At 36.5% G+C, this 22,416-nt stretch overlaps 4 protein-coding genes across 5 annotated transcripts; 2 read left to right on the top strand and 2 right to left on the bottom strand.

Annotated features, from left to right (window-relative positions):
- Positions 1–497: 497 nt before the first annotated feature.
- Positions 498–2,666, bottom strand: LOC137245594 (probable E3 ubiquitin-protein ligase HERC3). Of its 2 annotated transcripts, none has more exons than XM_067776520.1 (5): positions 2,487–2,666; positions 1,892–2,427; positions 1,288–1,798; positions 1,139–1,214; positions 498–1,083 (listed from the first exon to the last, which is right to left on the bottom strand). In XM_067776520.1, the coding sequence occupies exons 2-5, from the start codon at positions 2,019–2,021 to the stop codon at positions 625–627; spliced, it is 1,176 nt and encodes a 391-aa protein (XP_067632621.1). In that variant the 5' UTR covers positions 2,022–2,427; positions 2,487–2,666; the 3' UTR covers positions 498–624. The 2 variants fall into 2 exon arrangements, with proteins under 2 accessions (XP_067632621.1, XP_067632613.1); XM_067776512.1 differs by having other exon boundaries at positions 1,288–1,810; positions 2,487–2,665.
- On the top strand, positions 2,300–6,511 carry LOC137245603 (ADP-ribosylation factor-like protein 3). The gene is made up of 5 exons (XM_067776533.1): positions 2,300–2,441; positions 5,456–5,584; positions 5,674–5,805; positions 5,892–6,128; positions 6,206–6,511. The coding sequence occupies exons 1-5, from the start codon at positions 2,439–2,441 to the stop codon at positions 6,242–6,244; spliced, it is 540 nt and encodes a 179-aa protein (XP_067632634.1). The 5' UTR covers positions 2,300–2,438; the 3' UTR covers positions 6,245–6,511.
- A 1,445-nt stretch (positions 6,512–7,956) lies between these two features.
- LOC137245590 (uncharacterized) lies at positions 7,957–15,255 on the bottom strand. Its single transcript, XM_067776498.1, has 5 exons — positions 14,055–15,255; positions 13,840–13,988; positions 9,328–9,607; positions 8,541–8,795; positions 7,957–8,328 (listed from the first exon to the last, which is right to left on the bottom strand). Exons 1-5 carry the CDS (start codon positions 14,928–14,930, stop codon positions 8,248–8,250), a joined length of 1,641 nt encoding a protein of 546 aa, XP_067632599.1. The 5' UTR covers positions 14,931–15,255; the 3' UTR covers positions 7,957–8,247.
- A 1,693-nt stretch (positions 15,256–16,948) lies between these two features.
- On the top strand, positions 16,949–22,059 carry St2 (Sulfotransferase 2). Its single transcript, XM_067776485.1, has 4 exons — positions 16,949–17,053; positions 18,689–19,416; positions 19,485–19,599; positions 20,942–22,059. The coding sequence occupies exons 2-4, from the start codon at positions 19,082–19,084 to the stop codon at positions 21,485–21,487; spliced, it is 996 nt and encodes a 331-aa protein (XP_067632586.1). The 5' UTR covers positions 16,949–17,053; positions 18,689–19,081; the 3' UTR covers positions 21,488–22,059.
- Positions 22,060–22,416: the final 357 nt, after the last annotated feature.

Below are 22,416 nucleotides of genomic sequence, written 5' to 3'. Positions count from 1 at the left end.
GTGCCTGCTGTCATTGCGCAAAGAGTCCGCGCATATGCGCCTTGGCAACCACGCTACTGTTGGCAGCCATAATTTCGAAATAGAAGAGACTTCGATAATTTGGGAACCAGCATTAACACTAACAACAACATCAGCTCCGAAGTCCTGCGAAGAGGTGAAGATATGTGGTATAGGAGTTGTTGACTGTTAAATAGTAGATGGAGCCGGAAGCATTCGCTATGTCTAGGAAACGGTGTACATGTGTCCACGGATAGTAGGGATTGCAAACATATTTATTAAGTTGCACATTGTATTGCAAATACCACACAAAATATTGTGCATATTACTTTGAGCTTACATATACCTGTACTACGGACCAAAATCCAAACAACGTCTTACCACGTCTGAAATCAGGCACACCCTGTACAGAAGTTTTAAAACCGTTAAAGAATATATGAAGTTTGGATTTGTGAAGACTGAGAAAATCACCGAATCTTAGTCCGTTATCTAACTAAAAATTTGGTTTATATGTTTTACCGGTTTTATTATATTGAAAATGTAAAATTTTCATACAGATGTTATCAGTACGTTCATAAACAATTTAAGTTAAAGTTGCTGCTGTTGTTGTTGTTAGCAGTGTTAACGTCAACTCCCTTTGTATAATATAGTACACCAAGCCGAGCATATTATATTTATGTCTTTATCATTAGCCTCAATAATAGGAACATTTTCGAATTCATCACAAAATTCTACTTTACGTCCTAAACCCAATTGACCATATGCGTTCCAGCCCGCAGCATACAAAGCGCCACAACTCATTTGTAAAAGCGTATGCCGTGCACCGGCAAATACTCTTACAGGCGGACATTCTGTTTCATTTGAATCAGAACTTTTTACATCATTTCCGGATCGGCTGCATATACAAGGTGGCAGATCCACAACTTGTGGCAATGTAAATACAGTTGGCTGTTTAATATTCCCTGCCGACGTTGATTTAAATATGCGTAAGCCCATTTGGCCATTTGAATTGAAGCCCCAAGCATAAAGATCGCCAAAAGCGGAAATGGCAGCACTATGCCAACCACCAGCTGCAATGGAAGTTATCTGCAAAAATTTATATTACTTTATAAAAGATTATTCAAATTTTCTGAATGACTACTTTAATGCCCGCTAACGCATCTATAAGAAGAGGCGACTCTTCTACACGTAACACATCATGTCCCAATTGTCCGCGACTGAAAATAAAAAATTAGTCATAAATTAAGAAGTTACATTTAAAATTTTGTCTATATTGAAGAGCTTGCTTACAATCCATTGCCCCAACTGTATATATCACCATTCGTGGTAAGCAATAATGCATGTTCGAATCCGCATTGTAATTGTCGCACCCGATAATGTTTTGGAAATTGATAAACTTTACTAGACGCGTTATACACCGCATTAGTGGCACTTACAGCGACGGTGATATTAGCGCCACATGCGATCTGTACAATACGAAAGCAATCACTTTGCTTTGTTTCACCAAAAATTGAGCGCTTCTGTGGCAAAGATTGCACTTCGACATCAAACTTCACTTCCTCCAATTTCGCACTGATTTCGGGTCTAATTTTGTGCAGTTTTCCATTTTCGCACAGCACCAAACAGAATCTATCACAAGTAGATAATTGCGTAATTTTTACAGGTGTTTGTATATATGTTGCAGAGTTTGGTGTGGAGGACAGGAATCCTCGTAATAAAAGCAGATTATCTGTGGCATAAGCTGTGTAACTCCAACTCGGAGCGATAAGCAACGAATTTGGTGCAGAGATTTTAAGGTCCCCTAAAGAAAACTCTAAATAATATGGTACGAAAATACAAAAGTTAGCAAATCAATAGAGAGTGACGCAACCAAAAATACCTTAACCACACACACCTGTAAAAGCATTTCCGGCATGCTGACTAACTCCACCAAATTGGCCAAAGCCATTAAACCCACTTAATACAAATGTTGACATTATGCTCCAGACTAAATAAATCAGTCTCTTCAAAGTTAATATTAGCATAGACTCTCGCGTACGATAGCTGCTGCAATGTACACAGCTGCAAAGATTCGTAGCTTAAAATTAATAAATAGAGCGTTATTATTCTTGCAACCGTTGCTGCTTCTCCTTCGCCCTACTATCTTTTTTAATTTCAGAGTCGCGCCGTTTTCATTATCGGCTCCCTCCGTACCTTCCAGCGTTACTCCCTTGTACATATACACATGCTTAGCTATTGAGGGCATACGTCACTTGATTGGTATGATGCGTTAACCGTTGTTTGCCCTCTCGCTTAGTCGGTTAGTCAATATTCGTTTTCTTTTGGTGGCGGTTGTTATATTTCGCGTAAAACCAAGTATCTTTATAAGCTATTTTCGGCATTCATTTTGTAGTGGAAAACATAATCTAACCTTTCCCAGTGCAGGTGCATCTAAACAAAATATGGTGCGGTATTGATTCCTTCTGTTAATTTAATATTGCAATACTTACCTAGGCTGGTTAATTAGCAAAGGGTCACGATAATGAAAATTGTGAAATCATTCATCAAATTTTAATGGTGATTCGTTTATGAAGGTTGATGTTGCTACGGAAACGCTGGAGCGGAACAGTCCACCGTGGAGCAACGCTTTGTTTTTTGCTTTTGTTTCTCACAATCAGCTGTTCATGAAGTTGTCAAAATTTATAGACCGCATGTGGATTGTATTCGTGAGGTTTTATGGTCAATTTTTAAATGATTATGTTGAATTGTGAATATTTATTTAGCCGTAAACCGGAAATAAAACTTAACCCACCTCCCTGCCCCGTTAACTTTGTTGTAAAAAATGTATGAGTATAACTCCTCATGTTAGGTCAACTGTACTACACTATGAAGTACAACTGCCTAGTTATTTAATTTTTTGTCTACGCTGTTCGCCTTTGGAACCCTCTGCCCCAAAAGCTCAAAGCCATGCAAAATACGCTGCGTTTCACGATTGAGCTCATAAACTACTTACGTCACGCCTCATAAATGTATAGGAAGAATCTTTTAGATATCTCATGTCCGGGAAGTCTACTCCCTATATAAGGGAAAAAAATAATGTAAGGTGGGATAGCCTCCGAAGAGTTTTAGGCCGAGCTTCTCTTACAGTTTGCGTCGTGCTCCTTTTAATTTTTCCTACAAATTGGCGGGGCAGGTCCTACATGTTGTATGCCGACTCCGAACGCCATCTGCAAGCATCTGCCTTGTCACTGAGAAGCAAATCACTGCCGAAGGGCGACCCTGCTTAGAAAAACTTTATTGCAATTGAAAAAAACGTGTTTCTAATATTTTGATGTTGCTTTCCCCGGTGGGTGAACGCAGGATCTTCGGTGTGGTAGGCCGGAGTACGTTACCAACACACCACGATGACGAGTGGGCTTGTTGTCAACATAGCGCTTACGAAGGACGTTGGTCTCTCCGAGTATTTCTCCCAATGCAGTCGGTTCTATGTACCGGAGGGCTTAGGGATGTTTCTCCTATAAACGGTTGTCACTTCAATGTCATCTCCAGATATAGATATTGGTACTGCTGCGCCAGCCGGAAAAATATATGCTAAACACTGCAACACTGTTATCAGTGTGTCTCATTCTGGGCTAACGCCATATGCATAAGTCCCTGAAATGTTTTCAATACATTTAAGACAAACGTACTTCAGTCTGCGCCCACGTTTACCTCTGCCCGATTCAACCTCTTGAAGACACGACTCGCATGGCTCAGTCCAAACGACCAAGGCAAAGCTGCCCATCAGGCCTTAGCTGTTACTGGTGTGTTCTAGCCTTTGACTCCTGTTGCTAGGTGAACCCTGTTCGCAGAGTCCAATATCCTATTTTTGTTGAAGAAGAATCCAGACTTACCTGAGAGTCAGGCTTCAGAGTAACTTAAATCTTACTTACTTATCCAGAATCGACTCCGACTTCTTTCATGTAATGCGTTCTTAAATGAAACCTATTTTCCATTGTAATGTGTAAACATCCATCGTCAGCGCTGAGCTCAACAATTGCGTTTTCTAGCAACCGATGCTAACACTGATATCTGTCCGCCTAATCATACTTCTAATACTGGATCGACCAACCGATTTCATATTCTCCCAACGCAGAATCTTCATTATCTATAAAAAAAAGTTAATTGGGACGGCGGATTAATGCACGATCGTTAATTCCTGCTGCTTTACATGCAGCCAATCCATTCACTACAATGACTAGAGCTGTTCTCCAAGATTGGGAAACTTCGATCAGTTTGATGAAACTCTCAAAGATTGTTTTAATCAATTCTACAATCTTTCGATCTGCAGAATAATTAGTAAATTTTGGGATTTATCACCAACCCTTATGCTTTTCGCTCTTTGAAGTATTGATATTGCTTCCCATATTTTCTCTAACATCCCCTCTATATAGGACTTTCCTGAATTCGCAGTTTCGTGCAGCACTCGATATCCGTACAGCAATTTTCGATGCAAATTTCTTCGCCGTCTACTAATACATGCATACCTACAGAATTTAAATATTTTTTACATACATAACAAACAGATCCTACAGGCTGCCGGATTACTGTAGCGTTTTCCAAGCGGAAATAGTAGCCGTAACCAAAGCAGTAGAAACCCTGGAAGAAAATAGCCCAAGCTGCAATCGTGTTAACTTTTATATTGACAGTCAAGCAGCAATTAATGCAATAATCTCGCATACCACAGCATCTAAATGCGTGTTAGAGTGTAAGCAGTCCCTGGAGTGTAAACAGTCGGGACAGGGAGAAGCATATATCTTTATTGGGTCCCAGAGCATATGGGAATAGATGGGAATGAAAAAGCGGATATATTAGCTAAAAAGGGCGCATCCCTTGAAGCTTGCTCCGAAAACGTTCCAATTAGACTGGGCGAAATTAAGCGAAGGCGAGAGGTGCACATGATCGACCAAGCAGGAAAGCCGTGGGTTCAAGCGCGGGGCTGTAACGTGTCGAATATTATGTGCAGGTCTTACAACCTTAGACAAAGTTGCTTCTAACATTAAAAAGAGAGGACTGTATACTCATGACGGGTATTCTGACTGGACACTGCCTTCTGGCGTCACATGCCTTTAAATTAGGCTTGGTTAGTGATATCAGTTGTAGGAAGTGCGGGCTGTAGGAGGAAACGATCGAGCACGTTCTGTGCTCTTGTCCTGCGCTTGCCAGGCTAAAACTCCAGCTATTAGGAGTGATACAGCTGTCAGATCTAGAAGCAGCAAGTGGCTTAAATCCTAGAAAGCTTCCAGTATTTGCCAAGAGGACGGAGTTATTTTATAACAAATGTCCTGGTTTTTGATTAGGTTTTTCAGTACGGTCGTTAAAAAAACTTCTGGTAACACTACGTACTTATTCAGTCTATGTGAGGTCCTCATGGACCGGCCAGTTCAACCTAACCTAACCTACATACATAAATAATTTTTTGATTCTATTTTCATTTCAGGGTTTGTTGTCATTGTTGCGGAAACTACGTCCCAGTCCAGAGAAAGAAGCCAGAATACTGCTTCTTGGCCTCGATAATGCTGGCAAGACGACAATTTTAAAGCAATTGGCATCAGAAGAAATTTCTACGGTAGACAGTTTAATGAACGTTCATAAACAAACATAATAATTAGTATCTATTCAATTCATTTGTATGTTTGCTTGTCCTGATGTAAGTAGGTAACACCAACAGCTGGTTTCAATATCAAATCCGTAGCAGCCGATGGTTTCAAGCTCAATGTCTGGGACATTGGTGGTCAATGGAAAATACGACCCTACTGGAAAAACTACTTTGCAAACACGGATGTATTGGTACGTGTAAAAGTTGTTGCAAAAGCCAATAGCAACAAAAATCTTCAGCAAAGTCAAAAGACATTAAATGTATTCATATCTTACAGATTTACGTAATTGATTGTACCGATCGTGAACGTTTGTCAGAAACTGGTCGCGAACTCTTCGAATTGTTAATGGACAATCGGTTAAGGCAGGTGCCATTATTGGTACTCGCCAACAAACAGGATTTACCAAATTCTCTCCCCGCATCTGAGGTAGCCGAAGCATTGGAATTAGTGCGTTTAGAGGAGCGCACTTGGCAGATAATAGGCTGCTCAGCCGTCGACGGTACGGGCATCAAAGTGAGTAGCAAACAAAAAAACTAGAAATATTTATATTATATGTGTGACGCCTTTGGCATTGTTCATTATCATTGTAGGAAGGCATGGACTGGGTATGCAAGAATATGAAGAAATGAAGAAACTGATTTTTTTTTTTTAGTTTCTAAGTTGCTTTCAAGTATAAACCATACAGCGCTATTGTTCTATACAATTTAAATACTTCTAAAATTACTGTATGTATTCAAAAATATATATTTACTCAGGCGCTAATTTTTATAATAAGATTATCTCTAATTTACGGCCTCGTAGTATTTAGTGTTACCTAACACAAGTTTAAGAAACCAAAAATGTAAAACTCAAGTACTATATAAAAAAAAAAATAAAAATAGAAAATATTACTAATATTTTTATCACGCGAATCTCGATTTTTATAATAACGCGCATTGGTGTAGGGGTGGAGGTGGATTATTTTAACAAATATCCTTATACTACTAAATATAAAATCGTATTGAAAGCATATAAAGTGAGGAACTTTCATAATTTTGTTGAGGTCAGCAGATTTCATTTTCGGTGATTTTTAGCGTTTATGGACATTAAACCCACATTTTTCTTTTACCAGCAGAAACTGTCTCCATTCCATCAGTACCTCAAAGTTGTTTTGAGTGAAAGATGAACCAAGCAGCTTTTATCGCACTGTTGACGTAATGTTCTAGCTCCTAGTAATGGGAATTATCAATGAACCTTTTCGGTGTTTGTGTCATGATTTTAACTCTCATTCGAATTCACTTGATATAACGGATTCACTTTTTACTATAAGCTATAAAGAAAACTGTCCTATCTTAACTCGTAACAAAATAAAAAAAAAAATATAAAAATACAAATCTTTATATGCTAAAAGCTTTAACTTATTTAACAATTTACTATATGTATAATTTTCAACTGTTAGGTATATAATACTCAGCTGATGATTTTTATTCTGTAGCTGAGCAGTTTTAGATCTCGACGCTTAACAAACCTCCGCCTATCAACAACGCGGTAACTAGTTTTGACTAGGCTAGACCAATTTTTCTTACATCTTTTACGAATCTCGTATAGATATTGAAATAGAGAGTATGATAGCATCAAAATTTGAGAAAAAAAGTTCTATTCCGTTTTTTGTTCAATGGCAAAGCTAGTGTCTTTTTCTTAAAATAATTAGTTATGTAATTAATTTTTGTACTGTCTACCTCATAAGTATTTAAAACCATAAACTTCTTTCCTCTTTCCTCTCTCATAACTCGGGAATATTTTAAGTTTTTCGTTGGTTAACTTTATTAATGTTCCGTAAAAGGATTTCTTCCTACCTTTTACCTTTTCTCAAGGTTGTTAAATCATTTATCCCGCTTGAACTTATAAATATTTTCAGCTTCCAGCCCTGAACGGCCGGGTTTTCAGTACAGGTTCAACTCAGTTTCTCAGTTAAACTACGATTAAACGTATTTTGCAGTTTTTCTGTTTTCTTTAACTGAGCTTAATCGGCCGATCTGGGCCCATATCGTGTGTTACGATTCGTATCGAAATCAAGTTTGCACTCAAACATTAAATCAAAATAGGTCTGAAATCGTGAGTCCGAATAACGACATATGTGAGCTAGAGACTTCGTGTAGAATTTATCATAATTTGTACCAATAGTTTGGCAAATTCATATTTATAAGTTGAGTGAAGAATATATTCCTGGTTTAACTTTAGTTAGCCTATTATATGTTTGGGTTCTTGTTTGTTTTGAAAAAATTCGAACATTACTATATTGTTTAATTATGTGCAAAATGTATATTTCCTCAGACGAAAGTATTCATAGAGATAATGAGATAAACGAATCAACTTAACTAACAAAAAGCCTACCTACTAATTAAAAACTTTGCCTAAGAGATTAAAAACAAATATATATTAATATCTCATACCTATATACTGTTATTTTTACTTAAATCAACTAAACATTTATTTAAATAAAATTAAAACCTAATTTATATTAATTAAAATTAAATAGCAGCAATCATATTGCGTACCGAGTACTGCATTAAAGATCATCACATCCAACATTTATTTGCTTCCTACCCAAGAATGAGTTCACATTGCAGCTAAATACTAAATTCCTCACGTCTTACAATTCATTATGCACGTATTCAGTGGTCACTTTAGCTTCGCCCTCATGAAATCCGCTACAATCGACTGGATATTTGACCTACAATTAATGAACGAAGAGAAACAAACAGACACTCATATAAAAGAATAAATTAAAAATAAACAACTTAAAGAGAAATCATTATCAAATTAGAACAGTCAACAAAGTATGTACATACATACATATAAATATATTAAAAATTAAACTATGTCAAATTCTGCAAGTTAAGTAAGTCAGATCAGCATGTGCTAATTAATACCGGTATAACTTACCTCACAATTGTGTGGCGCATTTATCACACCAAACAATGTCCAGAACGGTGTACCAGTTTCGGTGCTAATGAATATTGCAGCTCCCATGCTACCGATCTTCACGATTTTCGGGCTAACGCCTGAGATGAGGCCACGCGCATTTCCGGCAGAATAATGTTCTGGCGAATTTAGTTGACACAACACATAACGGTCACATTGTGGCGATTTTGTGATAAATCTGTACGCGCGATGTACTTTGAGAACGGGTTCTATTACCTAAGGAGGATATACAAAATATATTATTTCTAAAAAACTGCAAAAAAGGAATCGATTTTCGGTATAAGATAAAAAAAAGAATATTTTAATTATTCATATGTGGACCCTACGCGACATGCCTTGGCCGTGACCAATCGGAACCGAAATTTCTGTTTATTATCAATTTGACCATGGTATTGGCGTTTGATGGAGAATAAAAAAAATCGTCCATTTGTTTTTTGAATGAACACTCTTATGTATAAAAAACACGTCCTAAAATTCAAAACTGTTGCCGAAATTAATAACGGCCTTTTAAGACTGATAATCTTTCAACTTTTTAAACCTCACTTATGCATGATAAACAACTTTTCTCTTCGCTTTATGTTATGCAAATTTTGTGCGGAAAGATTTAAGTAAGTGCGGCTATACATCGAACTCATCTGCCAAAGCGAAGCACTGAACAAAGCTTTCTATGAATTTCCGGTCTTAGCACGAAATTCTTAAGTTCAGTTTCGGTCACTCATAATTATATTACGTTTACTCTTTAACTCACCTCCAAATTGAGTGTATCGGTTAATTTGTCACTCAATTCTGTAGCATTGAACTGCAATAGGCCTCGCGCTTGACCCAGTTTCAGCAATTCTTTAGTATAGCCCACAGCCGGTTTTACATATTGTCGCGATTCGATTTTCACGTTGAGGTGATGTTTGGCCACATGATCACATAGATTTGAAATAGTTTCACTGGCACGACTGGGATCGAAGAAGGTATTCTTTGGATAACCTTGAGATTTGAGAAAACCATTAAACATCACCTGGGCTGTCTGGAAATATCTGTGTGTGAAATGAAGAGAAAAAACAAAAAGAATTAATAAAAGTGAGATAGAAACGAAATACTTGACAGGGAAAGGCAAATAAAAGGTGCTTAGCTATGCAAGTACCTACGTACATATATAGATACAAATCGAAACCATGCATTCGACCTTCCCGAAAAAAATTATTTTCTTCTTCAGAACAAACTAAAACCTTTTGGTAGGCTGACGATAGAGTAGAAGCGTGAAGCGTTGCTAAAATATTAAGAAAGAAAGCTATGAATATTATTTCTTACGGAAAATTTTTAAAGATGTCAGAGTTCCATAAACGCTTCAAGCTTGTAAAATATATGAAAATAAATATTGCTTCTCGCCTAGCATAGCTTATAGCGAGCACTCTGCCTTATGGCAATTTCACACAGTGGCTTAATAAACTAATTAGTCAAGTTTTCTTCATTAAAGCTCTAATTGAACTCAATCCTCCATACAAAATACAAATTCTTATTTATCTCATTATTGCTTTATTGAAAGCCTAATCGAGTGAAAAATTCAGTCGGTTTTGCTTGGTGCTTCGAATTTCATTGTCAATGTAACAAATGACAAACAAACATAAGTTATTTTCAACAATTTACGAAAAATATGTATAAAAACCTGAAAAAATTCAAAATCTAATTTTCGCTGCATTTGCTGCAAAAGATAATATGGCTTTCTCGAAAATAGGCACATATGTATTTGGTTAGGTGCAACATCTATGGGTAGTTGCGCATGCATTTTATTTTTATTTCATTTATAATTAAATGTAGATGAAAGGGAAACTTAATTATTTCAATAAACAGAATTGATTATCGATTAACTTTATGTGCGAAAACGGTATTAGACTTTCGTTAACGGTTTAACAGAATACTACTAACTCCGTTCTAGAAGATTTTTGGCAGCTTTTGTTAAATATTTTCTAATCAGCGTTCTTCTTGTTCCACTCTTACAGCAATTTCTAATTTCTTCCCTTAAAATTGGGTTTCCATAGCCAAAATATGGTAGTTAATATAGAAAGTTCATACTTTAGCATTATATTTGTTACACCCCTCTGAAACCTTTGGAATGTTTGAAAAAAAACCCAGGACAATACCTTAAAGACCTAAAACAAACACCTCCGAAGGGTGATGTCGCTTAGAAAAACTATTTCTAATTGAAATAACTTCTTTCACACCACGGCGGCTGCCCGTATGCTTACGCAAGTTTGTTCGGCACGAGTTTAAGCTGCAGTTTTTAACTTTTTACATAAATTTTACATACATGCATACATGTTTCTTTTTTTGTTTTTTTTTTAAGAAACACGCTAAAAAATTTGGGTTAGATTCGATGATAGGCCTCTTAGAAAAATTAGTTTCACATTTTCTTAATTGTATAAATATTCTAAGGGCTATTGTGGGAAACATCTTTTCACATATGTAGATATATTAAAATAATGTACGCCCTCAAAATTCAACTGTTTCAAAGAATGTAAATATTTTTTCGCAAATTCTGATTTAGTGTGTTCTTGAATAGCTGAGCTTTAGAACATACAATTTCCCCCAAAAGAATTTGTTTATCTCATTAGAATGGTAGACGAGTCAGAAGTTGTAAAATTAAATTTCTTCATACAATTTTTATGGGAAACTGATAACTCTTTTGCGAAATACTCTTATATTAATGTAAGAGGCTCCTGTTTTTAGAGGTCTATTTTGACTTCCAAACCAAACTTTTGCGAATAGTTACGAGGAATACAATTTTTTTCGAAACACCCTAATGCAAATATGTATTAGCAAAGGTGAATGTTAATGATGAAGGGAAGTTTTACCGTTCGCCGGTAACCAAAGTGAAAGTAATATTTTAAGGTATTTGGGTTTTTAATTTTTAAAATTTTTCTGTTTCCGTATTTGTTTTTTTTTTTTCAAATCTGAATAAACTCATTCCACGCAGAAGCTACTTTCTACCATTCACTAACAAAAAAGTGTCAGCATAATTAAAGTTATTATGACTTTCGTCATTACCGAAATATTTGTGTAGTTTTCCGATTTCTTTGGTATTTATGACTGCTTATTATTATCAAATGTCAAGTGGAACATAATTCAGAATATATTAGGTACTTAATCACAGCAAAATAGGTTGAAACTTTAACTAGTTATGCTCATTTTTTAATACAAGGGAATTTTATTAATCGAGCAACTAGTTTGCTAACGCGGATATGTAAACTTGCATGTGCTAGGGATGTTACGGAATAGGAATTGGCTTTTCAAATTTTCTTTATTGCTACTGATCGTCGTACGTCAAAACTTCGATTACAAACGAACGGAACCGCAGTCGGAAACCGAAGTTTATATCAATCGAGACAATAATAAACAACAAATAAAAACAACATTGGAGGAGCAATATATAGGCACTCTGATGTTTGCGAGTGTAGTAGCAATACAGGCGGCCGCCGTGGGGTGATGGTAGCGCACTACGCCCACAACACCGATGATCCTGGGTTCACGCCCCGGGCAAAGCAACATCAAAATTTTAGAAACAAGTTTTTTCAATTAGAAGAAATTTTATCTAAGCGGGGTCGCCCCCCTCCCCCCGGGCAGTATTTGGCAAGCACTCCGATTGTATTTCTGTCATGAAAAGCTTCTCAGTGAAAACTAATCTGTCTTGGAGTCGGCATTAAACAAGAATCTTCCGCTAATTTGTAGGAAGTACTAAAAAGGAGCACGACGCAAAATGGAAGAAAAGCTCGGCTCAAAATCTCTTAGGAGGTTATCACGCCTTACATTTATTTATTTATTGAATCGTATTTTTGATTCTATAGAATATATAGATACTTGAGAATCGATACCTGCAATGAATACCGTATCAATACTCAATACTTTGCATTCGATATCGTGTATATATGTACATACGTAAACTCTTCGCTATGTGGGAAAATATACAAAACAATGCGATAAGTCAATTCTTCTTTGAATAAAACTTTGAGAAATGCAGGGTGAAAAAAGGGTGATAAAAGGGCGGTGTCTATATTCTTCCGAGGATTGCCCAATATAGTTCCAGTATGATCCCTGAAGTTTTCTGACTAGTATCGAAATGAAAGTGTCTCTCTAAATGATAATTAGAACAATTTTGAAATAATCTTGATTATTAGTGCAAACAACTATGACAAAGCTCTGCAAACAATACTGAACTGAACAAATAGCATACATACTTTTTTTATTTCTCTCGCTTCTCTACAAATAGCATTTATTTTTGAGTTTCTATTCCACTATTTGCTCCGCTCTGCATAAGATACGACGTAGCTCGTAGCAGTACATGGGAAATGCTGCCACTCTTTTATGCTACGGCTCTGCTCTATGCTCTGTTCTTGTTCAGAGCCGGAGCAGGTGCAGAGCATATGTTTTCGTTGACACTGGTGGTCTGGAGTAGCAAATGCAAACACTGGGCCCGTATCATGCGTTACGATTCGTATCGAAATCCAGTTTTCACTCAAACATTAAATTAAAATAGCTCTGAAATCGCCAGTCCGAATAACAACATATGTGAACTAGAGAATTCGCGTACTAGTTAGATTTGTGATTTATCATAATTTGAATAAATAGTTTGGCAGTTCAAATTTATAAATCAAGGGAAGAATGGATTCCGATAGGAATTATAACACACCATAAGGGCCCAGGTCGTCACTCTTAGTATTTTTTTTTTTTTTTTTGAGAATATTTTTATGTTTTATTAAATTGGTTGGCTAGTAATTAGTGACAATTAATGCATAAATAAACACCTCTGAAACTAGTTCTTTCACAAAAACAAAAAAGTAAGGTAATTGGGGCTGCACAATGTCGTGCATGACAAGCAGAATGTGTCGCATTAACGCACTACGCCGGTTCTAACAGGCAACAGCCGAACAAGACGGGGAAAGGCACCCGAAAAAGTAGGTCAACGCTTTGGTAAAAGCAAATGTACATGTAAGTCAAGTGGAATATGACAAAAATAAAAGCAAGAATATCAGTAATCGAGTTTGAGTGAAGGAGTAGTATTGAATGCCACTGTTGAGAATATATGTTATTTTTACTCAAACTCAGTTTAGAGTTTTTTTGATTTTAAAGAGGCCTAAACAAAAGCGCGAAGAGTTGCAAATACTTTATGGTGCTTCTGCATAACATTTTTTAATTCAAGTCTTAGCAAAAGAATACGCTAAACTCGATCTTTTGAAACCTGATCAAAATTTGTATAAAACTTTTGAAAACTTACTTGACATAAACTTCCGGATTTGCTAAATAACTTGCCCAATCGGCTAAATAAAGTGTTGCCGACTTTATCCAACGTCTTCGGAATGACTGGTTGTTAAGCGAATCAAATAGCTTGTCGTAGTCCAATTTACCATCACGTCCCTTAAAACCCTAAAAAGTACATGGGATAGCATGTTAGATGAATTTGCGCATTTTGAAAAAGTTTATTAAATCTACCCGCAATATCTTATTCACGCCCGACTTTTCGTAAAGCGCATCGGCGAGTTCCGAGTTCGAGAAATGATCCCAAACGACATGCAAATGCTCTAAAAACGGCGGTAAAACCCATGCATGCCCTTTGTGTTTCTCTTGTGTTTGTTGTCCCTCGGGTCCTGCAAATGAGCCAACTGCTTGCATAACCAAAGGCAAAAGACTCATAAAACCACCATCATCCTCTGATTCTGTGTTAACTTCATTTTCTAGCATATTTGAGCTCTCTTGTACTGACCGTCGCTGTTGATGGTGCTGCTGCTTCTGTTGGTGTTGATTGCCACCACTGCTTTCAGCGCCATTATTTGCATTCATAAAAGCAGAAGCAATTTGAAGTATAGAATCTAAACCAATTCCGCTATCGTTACCGCCATGGTTGCGTGCGCCAGCTGACTCATCTTTCGTATCCGAGTCGCTATTCGTGAACATCTCGATAACATTGCCAATTAGAGCTGGATCGAAGCCACTACCACCCCCGTTACCAGCAGAGCGTGCACCATTCTGGCCGGCAGTAGCTAGTAAGCTACCGATTCCTGATAATATTTGCATGGCACCATTCGCTGCCGCTTTTCCTTGACCGGCGGAGCCACCGCCACCACTATTAGCCTGCATTAAAGTTCCTATGAGCGTAGCGACTCCTGCTAGGCCAGCACCTCCACTCCCACCACCCGCGCCAGCACCGTCACTACCTGCCGTTTGACTATTTAAAGCCTCTTGTATGAACATGGACGCCATGTCAAGCAATGGATTTGAGTCATCTTGCTGTGAAGTCGCTGTATATGTGAAGGATATATTCAAATAAAGCAGCGATAGCATAAATGTATTTCTTCGTAACAGCAACATGTTCGAATTTATGTTGTGAGCTTGCAGTCACTCTACGAAAAACTTTCACAAATTGCACGCTTCAGAAAGTTACTATTTCTACGAACTTACGACACGCTACAACCAATAAAACGTAATAACTTTGTAGATATGTATGTATGAATTACACTTGAGGCACACAAATCATTGGTAAACTTTAAACAAACAGCGACACAAGCGACCACGGAACAAAATCCAAAAAAGGTAGATGATCTTTAGTTATGTAGATTTGCAGAAGTTAGCACCGCGCATGCGTGGAAGTATTCGTACAGTTGGAAAGGTGACAAACAACTGATGTGCGCTGGTATCGTGTAAAGACGTTATACTTTCTTGGGAACTTTATTTCTTCACAACAGGTACGTGAATCACTTTGAGAGTTGAAGGTAGCATATAACCCACACTCAAACTCACAGATGGTGGGTCTGAATTTGAGTGAAACAGCTAGTTTAATAGCTAAATGTATTGAGAACAAAGCTGTTGCTTAACAACCGGCGAAAAGTTGTAACAACAAAGGTACACGTCAGTGCTACTCCAAGCCTCACTTCAATTGAATACAGAAATAAATGCAATCATACGGTTGTGTGCCAGTTTGTTGCAAGTAATTCTTCCAAGCGAATTAATCCAATCAATCGTAGCTCTCCAAGCAGCTCGGGTTTTTTGTTTATTTCTTTTTGGTTTACCTACTTTCTTTAAACAATTTTGCACTTTTTAAGTGTTTCTTTAATGACTTTATTTATGTAGTGTTGCTTGTATGGATTTTGTAAGCCGAAATGGTATATGGGTACGTTACGGTTTACTATGGCTACAGTTCCTAAAGACGGACAAAAGAGCATTGAGTTCACTTTTAGTTACACTCAAAAGTTTTTTGGTATTCATCTCATATTTTAAAAGCCTGAAAAAATAACGTATGCAAATCGTTGACCTACATTTTACACTTACATTGTACCCCCACACTTCAACCAACTAAAGAACTATAGAGCACAAATATCAAAACTAGCCCAAAAAGTCAGCCATTGGTCTCCTTTCGATGCAAGTAACTTGTAAGAAATGCACCAAGCTAATACTACTTACGTAACTAGCTTCGGTTTCACAATAATTTTGATACGTGAAAGAATATAGCAATGACAGAAATTTAATAAAGGGGATAGGCACAGTACATAAAAACTTCTAAAAATAAAAAACAGGCAACAAACCTCGATTGAGATCTCTTTTTGAGAAACTAGAGCCCTCCATGACATCAAAATCGCTCTTAGAAACTTTGACGTTAAAGCGGGAAAGAAAACGGTGTTTGGCCCTACATTCGGAAAATTCCATAATACTATATCTCCCAACAGTCACCGAGCTGATTGGGCCTTATCAGTGCCGCTTCAGAGCTGGTAAATCTACTACAGTTCAAATCCTGATAAAGCCATCGATAAGAGAATCATACATACCACCTTCAAGCTGACTTCAAAGCTTTTTGTACATCGCGAAAATGAGTAGATTTGTGGCTGTTATGTCAGCTGCAAAGCTTGCTGTAAATAATCAAAGAAACAATCAGCACATTAGTACCTTGACAGCCATATCACTGTTGGGGGACATTGTAAGCCACTGGTAACTGCGAAAAAAAAAATCTAACGAGGAATTACTATTGCCCCCACACGCTACTATGGTCTGAATAGGAAATCAAAATACTGGAGTTCGATTCCGACAAACAAACTGACGGTGTCGAGAGATGAAAAACTATCCGAAAGTTGTATGGCAAATGAAGTGTATCATGTTGTTAATAAACGCTTTGTTTTGTGTAACTTTTTATTTTCTTGAAAATAGTTCACACATAGGATTGAGTGTAAGTAACTTTTTTTTAAACCAAAAATTGTTCATAACTAAAATTACCGTTTTATTTTTTATTTTTAGAAGTTTTATATTACTTAGTGAGACAGACTTTCGTTGGTACGTCATTGGCAAATTTACGTTTCAAATTGCGAGTAAATGTTATGATCCAAATGAGAGATGTTTAGCTCAATATTTTCATGATACATATTCAGGGCACGTTAATTAAACAGTTATTAAATTTTTCAAGACGGCAACTACTAGACTCACATGGTTTAGTGCGATGTTCTAAGGTAAGTGAGGAAGTGATTAAGGATGGTAATAATTTTCCGGTAAGACGAGATTTCACTCTGACTCAAAGAGAATGTAGATATATCGTCCACGTAAGCTTAATCTAAAGTCTTATAAAATATGTTAGGAAGAATATTTATCTGATTAAGACAAAGGTCGAACATATATCCCTTATTCTGCGTTTGGCTGAAGAGTTTAAAAAGATCGTAATCGGTTGAGCGCCAATTTCAGAAATTAGCTAACAAGTTTTTATTTAATTGGGGCAATTCTAAATTTTTAAGAGCTGCAAGAAATTGCTTTCTCCACACCTACAGAACATTTGCGTACCTTAGTATTTATGTAGGCTGAACACGGATTTTGGCTAAAAAATACTATTTATAATAAAAAAAATGTATAGGAGATGATCACGTTTTAGTTGACAGTAAATTGCAATTAATTGCAATTGTTTGTATTTTCGTGCATACCGAGATATGCACCTACGTACGTGCAAGCAAAATATTCGTACATAATTATTCACCTCAATTTAAGGTCATCTGCGAATGCAACCGGTTTGCGGTAAAACCAATCGTAGTTGGTTCAAACGTAGCCATGGAAAATCTACACAAATTGCGGATGCGGAGTAAGTACATATCTTGCGGAAAATGTTTTTGCTTTCACCATCATTTTCATAGACTTTCCAGTAAAACACACACATTAAGTACAAACAAGTAAAGGTGTCTAAGTTCGGGTGTAACCGAACATTATATACTCAGCGTGAGCTTCAATTGTACATTTCATTTCAGATAAATTACTTTTCTACATAACACGTGGCACCGCCCGCTTAAAAAAAAATGTCTCCCCATTTCCTCTTACAGTAAAACTTGAACTGAAATTTCGTTGATTCAAAACTATTTTTTGCTAAGTTTTAGCTTATTATTCTAGTCTACGACCCTTTAAAACTTGTTTTATATCTAAGTTGCCGTGGTCTTTAGGCGATCCCGTCCATTTTTACTATAAATATTTTCTGCTATAAGGAAAATATGTGTACACAATTTTATTACGATCCGTTGATGTTTCTTCGAGTTATGGCTCCCGGAATATAGAAAGTTGCTTAGTCATAAAAGGGGCGGTGCCACGCCCATTTTTTAAATTTGAAGTTTTTCCTATTTATAGTTATAAATCCACTTGGGAAACGAAATACCATTGATATAAAGCTCTTTTCTGCAAAGATATAGCTTATTTTATTCGTCCAATTTCTTTTCGTTAATGTTTCTTCAAAACATTCCTTATAGTAAAGGCAACCTCTCTGTCGAATGTTGTTACGATAGGTTTAACAATTTTTGATTTATGATTAATAATATTTATAATAATAATATTAGAAAAAAAAAATTATTGTTCTGGCCTTGAGCTCGAATCGAACCTTGAATATTTGTAAAATTGATTTTATTACAAGTGGGCGGTGCCACGCCCATTTAAAAAAAATTTATCAAATTTTTATCAAGTCTCAATATCAGTCCATATGTCAAATTTCAACATTCTAGGTGTATTATTTACTAAACAATCAGGTTTTTTGTGTTTTCCAAAATGTTATATATAAAATTGGGCGTGGTTATCATCTGATTTCGCTCATTTTCAATATCAATCTATTCTGGGTCCAGATAAGCTCGTGTACCAAATTTGGTGAAGACATCTCAATATTTACTCAAGCTATCGTGTTAACGGACGGACGGACATGGCTCAATCAAAATTAGTTTGACACTGATGATTTTGATATATGGAAGTCTATATCTATCTCGATTCCTTTATACCCGTACAACCAACCGTTATCCAATCAAAGTTAATATACTCTGTGTGCAAAGCACCCTGAGTATAAAAAAAAGCAACAAATATATTGCTGAGCTGCAACATTTCCTGTCCACTATGCGATTCACAATGATTTCTTCCACTTCGAAGTGGAGCTGCAACCAACAATTGAAATAGTTTTTCGCAAGACTTCAACAAAATCGAATGTAGTACACAGGCTTCAGTTGTAAAAGTCAAATACATACGAAATGCAGTTGACATTTAAAGAGTTGGATAAAGATATTTCGACACAGATAGATGCGCTTTTCCCGAAGAAAGAGTGCTTTATTGAAGTCTTGCCCGGACATGTAGTACTGCCGCGCAAGTTTATGAACATAGCGGAGTCCATACGAGATCTTCCCATCTATGAGGATGATGTTTGGATGATCTCCTATCCCCGCACCGGCTCGACATGGGCTCAAGAGATGATTTGGTTGCTTGGCAATAAGCTTAATTTCGAGGGTGCCAAACAGATGCAACAAATACGTTCGCCATTGATTGAGCTGTCGGCACTATTTAGTGAGGATCATTATGAATGGGTCACGTAAGTTGAGATCATGACCATTGTGTAATCGACAGGTGCAGAATTTTTTTTATGTGTGATTTTCTTAGAAACTCAATTGGAAATACTGTTGATGTTGTGCGTAACATGTCGCGGCCACGATTCGGACGTTCGCATCTTCCATGGGATTTGCTGCCACGTGCTTTCGAGACTGTAAAACCAAAAGTAAGTAAGCAAAATTTAACTACTCTCGTTAAAGGTCACATTATTCATATTCGGAAAATTACAACCCAGCTCAGAATTACAATAAGTTCAAATTGTAGGCTTTTAAGATTTTATATTGCACGCTTAGGATTCGTTAGGTTGACCTTAACCGACTTCATTCTAAAGGGAATGTAATGAAAAGTCTCTCAAGGCGCTTATCGGCGCAAAATTTTTATTGGATAGTATGTACCAGAACTTGTGAGTAATATCAATATTGGGTGTTCAGTAACAACTTGTAAATAAATAAATAAAATAACTTTCTTCATAGTTAAATCGTGGGCATATTGCCTGCAATACTACAAATATCGGATAGAAAGTTCGTCAGAGCGACTCACGATAATATTTGAGGGGTGCTTAAGTCCCGTTTTTTTAGTTCGAATTTAAACTACAGTTAAAGCTAATTAGAGTTTAACCTTGTAACTTTGTAACATAAAAAATTGCTGCTCGTCGTAGCTTAAGCGGCCGAAGGAGCAAGGCTAAATTCTAGTAAACTTTAACTGGAGTTTAAACTTGCACTGAAAAACCGGACCTAAAACTGAACGATGTGCTGCACTCTTGGAGGACAGCTCGCCGTAGTTTCTACGGAGGGATCAGCCACTTGTACCCCAAATGACTAAAGCCTGATTAGCATATCATATATCCAGCTTAAAACCCGTCTAGGAAAATTAGCTATGTATTGATTTGCAAGAAGATTACTACTATGGTGCCTTGAAAAGGGGCACTGCGGAGTAATATCTCCTCTGAGGGAAAAAAAAGCTGACTTCTATATATTTATATTCCGTTCTCAGATTAGTGGATAAAATAGAGGCAAGAGTTGCACACGATCAACCAAGAAGGAAAGCCCTATACTTTAAACCAACAAAGTTAGTCTTATGACCAAAAAGGACATAATGTGAGCTCTTGTTGGAAGTTCTTACAGAACACTGAACTTTGACCTTACACGCAATTAGGTGTGGCCAGTGCCAACAGATGTACAAAATACCAGCTGCAGAAGGAATCGGCGAGCATATGTTGCCCTTGTGTCCTGCGCTCACCAGATGATCGACCATATTTCTGATAACAATATGAGCCCATGAAATCTATCTAGGTTTTAGATACCTACCCCTCTCTGAAGTGGAGCAAGATTTTTTTTTCTCAAATGGAAATTCTGAACTTGGATTGTAATTTTCTGAAAATGAATTGGAACTTTTTGAATTTGGTCTGAAAAATGTATATACGAACGTCCCAATATTAAAATAACTGACTTATCTTTAATGTGGCGTACTCAAATTTTAACAAATCCAAAACATTGTCCGTCTTGCAGATCATATACACTGCCCGTAATCCCAAAGATCTTTGTGTATCCTTCTATTACTACTGTAAGTTGGTGCATGGTCTGAGAGGTTCGTTCGAAGATTTTTTAGAGCTGTTTCTAAATGAGCGTTCACCTATGGGTTCATATTGGAATCACGTGTTACCATTTTGGCAACGTCACAATGAGCCGAATATATTATTTTTGAAGTACGAAGATATGAAACGAGATCTGCCAAAAGTGGTACGTAGTTGTGCTGAATTTCTTGAGGTTGATTATCAACTCACCGAAGAGGACTTGACACGAATTTGTGACCATTTGAAGTTTGATAAAATGCAGTCAAATCCTGCTGTGAATCTGGAACCATTGCTGAAAAACTTCGCAGATGGTCAGAATAATAATATCGATTTTAACAATAGCGGTGAAGAAAGTAAATTCATCAGGAAGGGTGAAATTGGCGATTGGCGAAATTATTTTTCAACAGAGTCATCAAAACGTTTCGACGAATGGATTGAACAAAATTGCAAAGAAAGTGAACTATATTTTGATTACGAATAGTACACTTAAACATATTTTGAAGCTAATAAGTTGTTTTGGCAATATATATATTTAAGTCCCTATTCTTCGACCGTATCGTGTTATACGATCCGTTATCTATATCCATTTTTAAATCACAATAGTTCTGAAATGGTGACTCCTTTGAATTACGTATATTTGCTAGTAACCGACGTAATCATGAACCAATGAACTTATTTGTTTAGGAAACGTACTCATTAGATTCATGTTTCACTACTATTTTTATAAATAAAATTGACAGATTCATACTTATCATTTGAGTGAAATCGGGTTTTCATCAGTGATCGTATAAAACTATACGGGCTCTGGTTTGCACTGACTGACAATTGTTCTAGCCCAATTGCGACTGTTGGTATTATTTTTAAATAGGGCCAAAATAACTAAGCTAAAACAATAATTAGGAGTCAAGGGTCAGAATTCGGCGGTTGATATTTAAAAAATAAAACACAACAACTAGAGGAAATATGTAGGCTCATTCCATTTTAAGACACTCGGTCCGCGCAGGACATGATTTTTGATTTCGATGAAATTTTAATATGTTGTTCTTTGGTCAAAATAATGAAAAACGTGTATTTTTTTTTTTTTGCCTCAAAAAAAATTTTTTTCGGATTTATCAGCAATTGAATTCCATAAAATGCAGTCGGTATTTTGTTCACCTATTTTTTTCAACTGTCAATAACTTTGTCAAAAATCAACCGATTCTCATGATTTTTGCTTTGAAATGTTCGTTATTATATTTACTTTTATATAACTTTATAAACAATAGCATTTAGCTTAAAAACAATTTTTGTTCAGTATTTAGTAAAAATGTATGACTTTTTTCAAAAATTAATTTCTCGTTTTTAAAAACGTTACAGAATTACAGTGATTTTGTAACAGGACATGGCAAAGGCTCTTGTGACGGCATTGTA

The sequence above is a fragment of the Eurosta solidaginis genome, chromosome 1, assembly GCF_040869045.1.
Source record: "Eurosta solidaginis isolate ZX-2024a chromosome 1, ASM4086904v1, whole genome shotgun sequence".
In the NCBI taxonomy this organism is placed as follows: domain Eukaryota; kingdom Metazoa; phylum Arthropoda; class Insecta; order Diptera; family Tephritidae; genus Eurosta; species Eurosta solidaginis.
The sequence above is the reverse complement of the archived record's forward strand: the minus strand, read 5'-3'. Positions and strand labels throughout refer to the sequence as shown.

Excerpts from the sequence above, each read along its gene's own strand:
- St2 (XM_067776485.1), top strand. The coding sequence starts at position 19,082 with ATGCAGTTGACATTTAAAGAGTTGGATAAAGATATTTCGACACAGATA. Across the intron at positions 19,417-19,484 it reads GATCATTATGAATGGGTCAC|AAACTCAATTGGAAATACTG; the intron begins GTAAGTTGAGAT and ends TGATTTTCTTAG. Across the intron at positions 19,600-20,941 it reads TCGAGACTGTAAAACCAAAA|ATCATATACACTGCCCGTAA; the intron begins GTAAGTAAGCAA and ends TCCGTCTTGCAG.
- LOC137245603 (XM_067776533.1), top strand. Across the intron at positions 5,806-5,891 it reads TTGCAAACACGGATGTATTG|ATTTACGTAATTGATTGTAC; the intron begins GTACGTGTAAAA and ends CATATCTTACAG. Across the intron at positions 6,129-6,205 it reads TCGACGGTACGGGCATCAAA|GAAGGCATGGACTGGGTATG; the intron begins GTGAGTAGCAAA and ends TTATCATTGTAG.
- LOC137245594 (XM_067776512.1), bottom strand. The coding sequence starts at position 2,021 with ATGCTAATATTAACTTTGAAGAGACTGATTTATTTAGTCTGGAGCATA. Across the intron at positions 1,811-1,891 it reads TGCCGGAAATGCTTTTACAG|AGTTTTCTTTAGGGGACCTT; the intron begins GTGTGTGTGGTT and ends CATATTATTTAG. Across the intron at positions 1,215-1,287 it reads TACAGTTGGGGCAATGGATT|TCGCGGACAATTGGGACATG; the intron begins GTAAGCAAGCTC and ends TTTTATTTTCAG.
- LOC137245590 (XM_067776498.1), bottom strand. The coding sequence starts at position 14,930 with ATGTTGCTGTTACGAAGAAATACATTTATGCTATCGCTGCTTTATTTG. Across the intron at positions 13,989-14,054 it reads GCGTGAATAAGATATTGCGG|GGTTTTAAGGGACGTGATGG; the intron begins GTAGATTTAATA and ends TGTACTTTTTAG. Across the intron at positions 8,796-9,327 it reads CCGATACACTCAATTTGGAG|GTAATAGAACCCGTTCTCAA; the intron begins GTGAGTTAAAGA and ends TATCCTCCTTAG.